This window comes from Hordeum vulgare, chromosome 4H (genome assembly GCF_904849725.1).
Source record: "Hordeum vulgare subsp. vulgare chromosome 4H, MorexV3_pseudomolecules_assembly, whole genome shotgun sequence".
NCBI lineage: Eukaryota > Viridiplantae > Streptophyta > Magnoliopsida > Poales > Poaceae > Hordeum > Hordeum vulgare.
The window spans coordinates 1,398,746-1,409,287 of record NC_058521.1 but is presented as its reverse complement, the minus strand read 5'-3'; the positions used below and the strand labels follow the sequence as shown (position 1 = coordinate 1,409,287).

Genomic DNA, 10,542 nt, shown 5'->3' with positions numbered 1-10,542 from the left:
GCCCTTGAAACTACCATGGATGCATGCCATCTCTTCCTTTATGACGTTCCTGGTCCTCCCGTGCTTCCGGTGTATCTTTTGACTTCCCATACAAGCCCAGGAAGCCTAGAATATTCACGCAGAGATTCTTCATCAGGTGTATCACGTCGATTGCCGAGCGGACCTCATGGACTTCCCAGTAGGGTAGCTCCCAATATATAGATTTCTCTTCCACATGGGTACGCGCTTATCAGGGCCGTTAGGAACAGGTTGGCTGCCAGGACCCTTTCCAAAGATTACTTTTAAATCTTTGACCATATCAAATACTTCAGCACCAGTACGGATGACAGGCTTCCCCCGGGGTTCTGCCTTGCCATTGAAATGCTTGCCTTTTTTATTTAAGGGCTGCTTGGGCGGAAGAAAACGACGATTGTACGGGTACACATTCTTCCTACATTTGTCCAGATATATACTTTCTGTCTGATCCAAACAATGCGTGCATGCATTGTATCCCTTGTTTGACTGTCCTGAAATGTTACTAAGAGCAGGCCAATCATTGATGGTTACGAAAAGCAACGCTCGAAGGTCAAATTCCTCTTGTTTGTGCTCGTCCCACACACGTACACCTGGTTCGGCCCACAGCTGTAAAAGTTCATCAACTAATGGCCTTAGGTACACATCAATATCGTTGCCGGGTTGCTTTGGACCTTGGATAAGCACTGGCATCATAATGAACTTCCGCTTCATGCACAACCAAGGAGGAAGGTTGTAGATACATAGAGTAACGGGCCAGGTGCTGTGACTGCAACTCTCCTCCCCAAAAGGATTCATGCCATCTGTACTCAGACCAAACCATAAGTTCCTTGCGTCACCTGCAAATCTCGGGAACTCTCTCTCGATTTTTCTCCACTGCCGACCATCAGCGGTGTGCCTCAACTTATCGTCTTTCATACGATCTTCCATGTGCCATCGCAACAACTTCGCATGATCTTTATTTCTGAACATACGTTTCAACCGTGGTATTATAGGAGCATACCACATCACCTTGGCAGGAACCCTCTTCTTGGGTGGCTCGCCCTCAATATCACCAGGGTCATCTTTTCTGATCTTATACCGCAATGCAGTGCATACTGGGCATTTATCCATATTCTCGTACTTCTCACCGCGGTAGAGGATGCAGTCATTAGGGCATGCATGTATCTTCTGCACGTCTAATCCTAGAGGGCAAACAAGCTTCTTTGCTTCGTACATGCTGGCGGGCAATTCGTTCTTTCTTGGAAGCATCTTCTTCATCAGTACCAGCAACTTTTCGAATGACGAGTCAGTCACACCGGTCTCTGCCTTCTACTTCAGCAATTCCAGTGTGCTACCCAGCTTCTTCTGGCCATCTTCACAAGTTGGGTACAACAATTTGTTGTGGTCCTGTAACATCTGCTCGAACTGCAACCTCTCCTTTTCTGTGTCGCAACCTCGCCGTGCATCAGAAATGACCCGGCCAAGATCATCAGCGGGCTCACCTGGTTCCCGTTCTTCATCCTGATCTTCTTCTTCATTGTCTTCCATTGCGGTATCAGCATACTCAGGGAACATAGATCGGTAGTTGTCATCATCGTTCTCTTCTTCTTCATCGTCGTCTTCCATCGTAACCCCTCTTTCTCCATGCTTGGTCCAAACATTATAGACCGACATAAAACCGGACCGAAGCAGGTGGCTCTGAATGACTCTTGAGGAAGTGTAATCCTTCTCATTCCGACATTCAACACATGGACAAAACATATAGCCACCACCATGCTTGTTCGCATCAGCTGCATCTCGAAAAGAATGCACGTCTTCTCTGTAAGCGGTTGTGCATCGATCATCGTACATCCATGGATGGCTCATCTGCGTTATACGACAGTATATCAAATACAATCACGATCCTAAAAATTAGTACCGCACGGTCTAAACGAGGAAATATAGTTGCTAACCTTTTAGAATAAGTAGAAATAAAGAGGAAGAGGTTTAAGCGTGGCTCAGGCATCTCATATCGTAGTTGTGTTCAGTGAACTGAAGCGGCATCGCTCTAACACACATTTCAACAAACACCTCTCGTGCATCCAAGAAAAATGGAGAGCTAGCACACACCCACACTCTTCCATCCAAGAAAAATGCAAGGAAGAGGGGAGAGGGGGGCTGTGGCCAATATATATAGGCAGAGGACTTTAGTCCCGGTTTGAGACACAAACCGGGACTAAAGGTGGCGCACATGCGGGCTGCACACCGCGTAGCCCTTTAGTCCTGGTTTGAGACACAAACCGGGACTAAAGGCTCCTTACGGGCCGGGACCAAAGCCTCGTGGGCGGCATTGCGATTTGGGGCGACGTGGCCGGGCCTTTAGTCCCGGTCCAGAGGGAGGCCGGGACTAAAGGGTCCAGGCCAAAGGCCCGTTTTCCACTAGTGTTCCATGTCCAGTTGGTGCAAAACTTTCGTCTTATGTCGATGCTCTTGTGTGAGCCTGGTTTCGGTGGTGGTTGTTTTGGGCTCCTGGTAGTGGTGCTAAAACTTGGTAGTGTAATACTCCTGGTCTTTGTCGCGTAGTTTTGGATGATATCAGGTTTTCGCCCCGCAGTTTGTGTTCCTGATGATAGGCATGAACGGTGGGTTTCCTGATATTGTCCCGAACTCGCTTTTTTCCCTTTCCCTCTCTTTCTGGTTCTGGTATCAAAACATTGTATTTCCGTTATGAAAGTAATGGAAAGGGGAGAAAGCCCAGTTCAAAAATATATATATTATGCATGCATGCATGCTACTTCTTTTGATTTGATTGATTTCATGGTCTTCTATCTCCCGCCATCACGACACAAGGGCAAGTGATGTGATCTCTAGTGATGATCAAGGAACATACATGCGTGGGGCTTCTGTTACTTTTCATGGCCTTTTTTTTGCGCAGGACAGGGTGATTTTATTGCATAGGTATAGAATTACAATCTTCAGCAACCAGCATGGTGATGCATGGAGGAGGTCTACCCAACCAACAAGCAATACTATCACCACATCTACCAAAGTTTGCTAAACAATGAGCAACTCTATTTTTTTCCCTACTAACTTTAAGAGGAAACACCTCCCTATCCAAAAGATATCTCCTAATCTCTGAAACTAAGTGACCATAAGCCGATCTATCAAAGGAATCTGTAGTAATCATCTTGAGTGCAACCGCACAATCAGATTGCAACACCACCGGGAATGGAGAATGAGCAGTCGCCAGCTGAAGCCCTTCTTTCATTGCTTGTAATTCTGCCTCAAGAGCCTCGTTGCAATGGAACAATTTACGATAGGATGCAAAGATAATGACCCCTATATCATCTCGGAGAATCATACCTGATCCCGCTGACCCATCCAGAGGGTTATAAGAACCATCGACAGAGAAGGCAACCACATTACTTGCTCGGGCTGGCCATGGCCGAGCAAGTTGTATAGCTGACGAGGCCAGGGGAGGTGCACACTCCATGACAGGTGTTTTGCCTTTCAAAATCTCCTCAACACTTAGGAAGATATTCTTGTAGGAATTGTAGTAGCTTGAGAGAAAAGAACATGAAATATTGAGCGGAGGTATCGGTTTGACATGTATGATTTCATTCCGTAGGTACCAGATTCTCCAAAGCACCATAATAATTCTGCTTCTAATAGATTCCTACGACTCCACCAACATATGAAGCAGCCACTCCGTTCCTGTGCAAGTAATATCCATCCGAGAAGGCAGTGGCCAGACTGATTGCATTGAATCCCATAACCTCACAGCATTAGAACACACCATAAGGGCATGAAATGATGTTTCCTCATCACGCCCGCATAGGGCACAGGTAGCCGAAGTGCCCATATGTCTCTGATTTTTCTCTGCCGAAGTAGGAAGAGAACCAGAAATAACCTGCCAAGCAAAGTGACGCATTTTTGGAGGGGCCGCGATGTTCCAAACCAATTTCCAGAGAGCCCTATCGCCGGACGGTGTTGAGGAGGACGCACCTGGGTTAATCTAGCTCCAGCATGATGACATAGCAAAGTGATAAGCAGCCTTAACAGAGAAGTTACTGATACGTCTCAAACGTATCTATAATTTTTGATGGTTTCACGATGTTATCTTGTCTTCTTTGGTTGTTTTATGTACCTTTTATATCTTTTTGGGACTAACTTATTAATTCAGTGCCAAGTGCGAGTTCCTGTTTTTTCCGTGTTTGACTCTTTTCAGATCTGATTTTGAAACGGAGTCCAAACGGAATAAAAACCCCTTTTTCCCACGAAAGGAAAAAAAACTTGTTTTTCTGCTCTCCTATTTCCCACGAGAGGCACGGTTTTGCCTTCCTGAGAGACACGGCTGTACCTCTCAGAAATAGGAAAAATGCATTTTTATTCTTTTCTTCTGCGAGAGGCACAGTTTTGCTTCCGCAAGAGGCAGGGTTTTGTTATCGCCTCTCGGTAAGAAAAAAAAAACGTGTTTTCTGCTCTCTTTTTTCCGCGAGAGGCACAGTTTTGCTTCCGTGAGAGGCACGATTTTACCTTCGCGGGAGGCATGGTCCGTGCCTCTCGGAAAGGAAAAAACGTGTTTTATGTTTTTTTTTTCTATCGCGTGAGACGCAGTTTTTTTGTTCGGTTTTTTCGTGAAAATAAAGTTCGTTAAAAACTATCAACATGAATCTTGTTTTGAAGATCTCGACGTGAGAAATGCAACGGTGAAAACGGTTCAATATTTAAACGCACGATTTAGGAGATAAAACGTTTTGAAAATACGGATCTACAAAAAAAGGAAAAACTCTCAGGTTGCGACAAATGACACGCTCGTAGTGCACCATTTGTCGCAATCTGAAAAGATGAAATTAATCGTTAAAAGGTGTACTCCTCAACTAATGATTTAGGACACGTTGGCATACTCTCTTCAGGCAAGCCCTACTGCGTGTTTCCTGTTAGATGCCATGGCCGGCAAACTCCTCAAAGAAATGCAAATGGGCGGCCCACTATGGCGTGAGTAGTTTTCCTCTTTTTTTTCCTCTTTGTTTCTCTCCAAGAAAAAGGTTTTTTTTTCTGAGCTCAAAGATTTATTTTTTCCTCTTTGTTTCTCTCCACAAAATGTTTTTCTGAGAACCAAATGATATATACACCAACATCGTTAGAAGAGTCATCTCTATCTATCCTCGAGGCAAGAAATTGCACAAGATTGAATCTGATACACACGTCAACACGTCAAAAAGTGAAGCTGACATTTTAGACCATTGAACTCATATATTCATCCTGGCGCGAGAGCATGGACCTTAAAAACCAACCAATTGTGTATAACCTTGATAGTTAACTTGCCGCAACAAACTCATGATCAAAGTGGAATGGACAAATTATACACATACATAGATATGGCCCCTTTCGAACAAAAAAGATACATAGATACCAAAATCAATACGTACAACTTGGGTGTGTCACAACACTAGCTAACTGCGTAGGGAGTCCCATACATACATATATAACAACATTCATCAATTGATGGACGCTCTTACTAATAATTAAATAACTAAAAATCAGGAATGAACCAACCTAATTCATTAAGGGCATGCACTTGGGCAATCTCAATCCTCTATAACCCTCCTCAATGGTCGGTTTGAGCGCTATCAATTAGTTAGCTCAGTCGATTTCGATGATTACGTAGTGATCCTCCTAGACTGGAGGAAGGTTTTGTGTTTCCCCTCGGCAGAGGCGAGGTAGTTGAGGAAGGTGGTCAGGTCGGTGTCCATATACCGCCGTTGGGTACCATCGGCGAGAAGCTCCGGCGCTGGACCGATTACCCGCTCTGGTGGAAGGCTGTGCAGCGACGCCACCGAGATCCGCAATTGTGTTGAGTTCACTCGCACCCGGTGCAGCACGCTCTTGTATCGTCCGTTGCTGAATATCTGCACACATACATACATATATTTATTTATTTATGGAACATATATAGCGCTAGGTAAGGAAGTTCAGGGCTTGTTTACTTGAAAGGCATTTCTTATAAACTTCAGAGGGTTTTTTTTGTTTCAGGGAAAACTTTAGATGATTTGAATCCGCTTCATTCACTCCCACTGTTTTTCTATATATGGTACACCACACAATGTCTACTAGTAATTCATGTTGTTTTTTTATTCCGTAGATTTAAGAGCACATGACATCCGAGTCCTTGTTTTTTATTTCTTTTTTTTATTAATAATCATACAAGCTAAAAGCCCCAAAAGTATATGCTTGTGGAGTGACTTGTGGTGTGAGCCGTACGTAAGATGTGAGTGACACGGTGCAAATATATATAAAATACGCCGGATTCATTGTTTTGAATAACAATACATTCTCTGGGCCGGGTATATGCTAGGCTAGATCGTGTAAGAATATTTTCATCTTAACCAATAAATAAATTACGAGGAGATGCACCTTTGCTTAATGCGCAAAAGAAGAAGCATCGTCTTGTTGGTTTGCTTACAGGTATCAAAAGTTGAGCATATATGCATATGTTTATTGTGGGGTGCATGCATTTATGAAGTGATATGATGGAGCAAAAGTCAAAAGACTTGCTATACATATATTGCTCATCTTAAAATTATCTTATCTTCCCATGTGAGTTGAACTACTCCACTAGAGTGTGATCAAAGACTATAGTCTATGCATGCATGCTTGGCTAGCGTAGCTAGCTTCTTGGAACTGAAACTTTTGTCAACTAGACGCGTCGGCTACCTGCTTGACTTTTTCTTCCCTACTCCTATCACATATTTGTCTGCCCATCATCGATATCTAGCAAGCAATCTAGGCTACGTATTTGTTAATTAGCAGAACACATAGGCCGGTCTGATCTGCCTTGATTTGATTGCTCAACTAAGTAGTATCTTTGTTTGTAATCATCGGCGAAAACAGCCACCATTTCGCCAGTTCTACTCTATTTTCGCTACAGCTAGCTACTACCCCTTCTTATATATATCTATATAATTGTAGTTGAAAAAATTAGACTATTTCTTTTTAACTATCATTATTTAGGTACAGAGGGAGTGGTTGTATGCATTCTAAGCAATTTAGAGGTTAGAAACTTTTTTACGGTTGGATCGATCTCCATAATGGAAAGATGTGATTAATTAGTTGAATTTTTTGTTGTTGAAAACAAACTACTACTAGTATAGCTCTATACACGCGAGCACGCTCACATAAATATTAATAGCCTTTAAATTTGATATGCCTCGAGAGATGTGTGCACTTGGTATCCTTGGAGAGATGTATGCACATCATGTACCTCGAGGTGGTCGCCGACGTTGACGATGAGCGCACCAGGGATGGGGTCGACGAGTAGCCATTCACCGTCGCCCTGACAGACCTCGAGGCCGTTGACCTGGTCCTGGAGAAGAAGGGTGAGGAAGCCGTAGTCGGAGTGCGGCGGCATCCCCAGCGTGAGTTCCGGCTCCGGGCACGCCGGGAAGCAGTTGACCATCATCATTTGCGTCCCGCAGTCGAGCTCCTCGAGGACCCCCTCGCCGGTGATCCCCATCGCCTCGAGCGCCGCCTCCATCAGCTCCCGGAACAGCCCCTGGTTCGCGCGGGCGTACGACGACATCACCTCCCTGCAACAGAGGGCCCACATGTCAGTGCCGAGGGTGCTGGTAGAAAGGGCCCACATGTCAGTGCCGAGGGTGCTGGTAGAAAGGGCCCACATGTCAGTGCCGAGGTTGCTGGTAGAAAGTGAAAAAGGAAAGGAAATAGTAACAGTAACATCCATGATTGGTAGGCGACAAAGTGAATATGTGTAGTGGTGGATCTTCCTGGGGATTTGATTCGTTTCTATCTATATGTATCCTATTCCTGCCACGCCGCCGGCCGTCCAGCCGGAAAGTAGTTTGTTTTGTGGCGTTGCTCCTGGCGACTGAGACTGACACCTGCGATGCACTCTCTTCTTTCTCTCAATTATTTCTCTGTGTTTGGATTTGGTTGCATCAGCAAACAAGCATATGTGTTGTGTTGTGTGGTGTGGTGTGGGTGTCCACTTCAACTCTTATCTTTCACTACCACGGTGAGATTGTTGCGGATTGAGATTGGCATGGTATTTTTTCTATCCCCAAGAAGGAATAAAAGCAGTGTGATGCTTCTACTGCTTTAGTTTACTGCCTTGTTAGCTTTTGTTGTTATCAGGAGGATCTCTTGTACATGCATGCACCTCCTTTGACAACCTGAGTTACATATACCAGCGGAATATTATAGTGATGTTATTCATCTTCCAGGGTACAAAATAAGTAATTTTGCACCCAAGGTATTCTTACGATCGCTTCGTTTTACTTTTGGTATACAAATAGCTATGTTCATATTGGTTCGCCACACGGAATTTGGCACAAGAAAGTCAAAACATAGTATACGATGTTTATAGGTCTGTAATCTTACGTAGCGTAAAATAGTTTTCATAGTCGATATATATCTTCTTCAGTTCTCGTTTGACTTTCGTCGTAACATAAAATTTATGGGATGTAAAAATACGATGCAATGATGTTAAAATGGAAGGGTTGAAGAATAGCACGGCCCCAAATATGTTCATGGTAACCAAACACCCCCTCAGCTAGCTTATACTAGTGTCATGCAATACCAAATTACTTCCAAATACTCCAGATCACATCATCATCATCATCATCATCATAAAACTAAGTAGCATTGGCATCGTAGGTAGGTAGGTAGGGTACCTGAGGTCGGAGGGGTTGTGGGGCCATGATGGCAGGATGTGGTGGAGCTTGGCGGGGTTGCAGAGCAGCTTGAGGAAGTCGCGCCAGCAGAGCACGCCGTCGTTGAGCTGGTTGAAGCTGGTGCCGTACCTCACCGGCGCCCGGATGTCCGGCGACATGTGCCGCGCCCGCTCCTCGAACGGCAGCGCGAAGAAGCGCGCCGCCACGTCCAGCATGGCCCTGGCCTTCCCGCCGGCGCCGTGGTTCACCGCCTGGAAGAAGCCCAGGTCGCGGCACGCCGCGTCGAGCCGCGCCAGCTCCGCGGCGCGCTCCGACGCGGCCGTGGAGCGGAGGCGGGCCATGTCGATCACCGGGATGGCGCGCGCGGTGGCCGGCGCCGGGCGGTCGGAGGGCGGCAGGACGTAGCGCGGCGGGAGGGACGTGACGCCGCGCTCGCACAGGTGCCGCACGCCCTTGTTCGCCTCCTCCGCTTCCGATGCCTTTGACGGTGACTGCTTGCTGGCGGTGGTGGCGGGCTTGAGCTGCTGCTGCTGTTGCGGATGGTGGGCATGGCTGCTGGCACTGCTGCTGCTGCTGCTCTCTGCGGCAGCGGCGAGGATCGCCATTGATGAGCACGCACGCACGTTGGTATCTGATCAAAGCGAGCAGAAGGTCTCGGGGATGAGTTGGACGGAGAGCAGAGGAAGAGCGAGGGTATTTATAGGCGGGAGGAAGAAGAAGAAGAGCGGGAGCAGAGGACGGAGGTGCTCTGCTTGCTTTCCATGGCTGCGTTGACTTTGACGCACCCAAACCCAAGAACTGTAGCAGTAGTAGCTGATCTGTCTGTCCACGTCGGAGGACGAGAGCTGCCACGTGAACCTCCTCCTACCCTACACTGCACTAGACATGTCCATTCTCTATTGATAGGAATTTCTTTCTTGGAAAAAAGGTCTACATTCCTTCCTGTAGAAAACCACCATATCTCATCTTCCAGCACTTTACTTGCCGGTTGTTTTCGAAATCAAGCCCACAGTTTTTGAAAAAAAATCTGTTAATTTTTTTTTAAAAAAAACTCGGTGATCCAATTCAAGGTAACAACGGTTCTTAACCCCCACCGTACAATATCTGGTGAGTAGTTAGCAAGTGAAAATTAGAACATTTTCATGCTAAATACTTCCTCCGTCTCAAAATAAATGTCATGAATTTAGTTCTAAATTAGTATAGATTTTACATTAAATCAACGATGTTTATTTTAAGACAGAGGGAGTATTATATAGCATATCATATGCTACACACGCATAATAGTACTCCCTCCATCGTAAAATTTATATTAAGTTAGTACAAATTTTATACTAGACCAATGACACTTATTTTGGGACGGAAAGAGTATATGTAAGGGAGACTACATGCCATGCTTACATATAACGAGTAAGAAACGACCACTGAGATGGGAGGCGGATATCCATCCGATTTTAAAATAAAATAGGAATTACAAAAAAAATCAAAAAATGCTGAAACTTTTTTGCAACAAACATTACCAAGTGGTTTACTCGTATACACACTTTTGTCAAGGAATACTTGTCAGGGTAATGTGGAGGAAAGAACAAAATAAATACTATTTGCATTTTTTGTCCATGAAAATTTGGTTCGTATTCACACAAGTCAATGGGAGCTTTTTGGTCAAAACATTTTTATATGGATACAATTTTTTCCCTAATCATCTGCATATGCACCCGAGAGAGCCAAGAGGTATTATATACATAGTGATGAATATCAAATTAAAGTGGCATGTCAAGCTTACATACGACGTATAGGAAAACGACCACTGAGAGTAGCATGATATGTAGATAGATAGTGACCCATGATCTCAACTCCACCGCAAATCTTGAGTTGAGAT

General features: G+C 45.0%; 1 protein-coding gene across 1 annotated transcript; it reads right to left on the bottom strand.

The window, feature by feature from the left end:
* Positions 1 to 5,323: 5,323 nt before the first annotated feature.
* On the bottom strand, positions 5,324 to 9,322 carry LOC123446808 (probable 2-oxoglutarate-dependent dioxygenase SLC1). Its single transcript, XM_045123352.1, has 3 exons — positions 8,667 to 9,322; positions 7,238 to 7,562; positions 5,324 to 5,885 (listed from the first exon to the last, which is right to left on the bottom strand). The coding sequence occupies exons 1-3, from the start codon at positions 9,269 to 9,271 to the stop codon at positions 5,637 to 5,639; spliced, it is 1,179 nt and encodes a 392-aa protein (XP_044979287.1). The 5' UTR covers positions 9,272 to 9,322; the 3' UTR covers positions 5,324 to 5,636.
* Between the last annotated feature and the right edge of the window lie 1,220 nt (positions 9,323 to 10,542).

Coding starts and splice junctions, on each gene's coding strand:
- LOC123446808 (XM_045123352.1), bottom strand. CDS start 9,271: ATGGCGATCCTCGCCGCTGCCGCAGAGAGCAGCAGCAGCAGCAGTGCC. Junction 7,563..8,666: donor CACAACCCCTCCGACCTCAG/GTACCCTACCTA, acceptor CCTCTGTTGCAG/GGAGGTGATGTCGTCGTACG. Junction 5,886..7,237: donor ACGTCGGCGACCACCTCGAG/GTACATGATGTG, acceptor GTATGTGTGCAG/ATATTCAGCAACGGACGATA.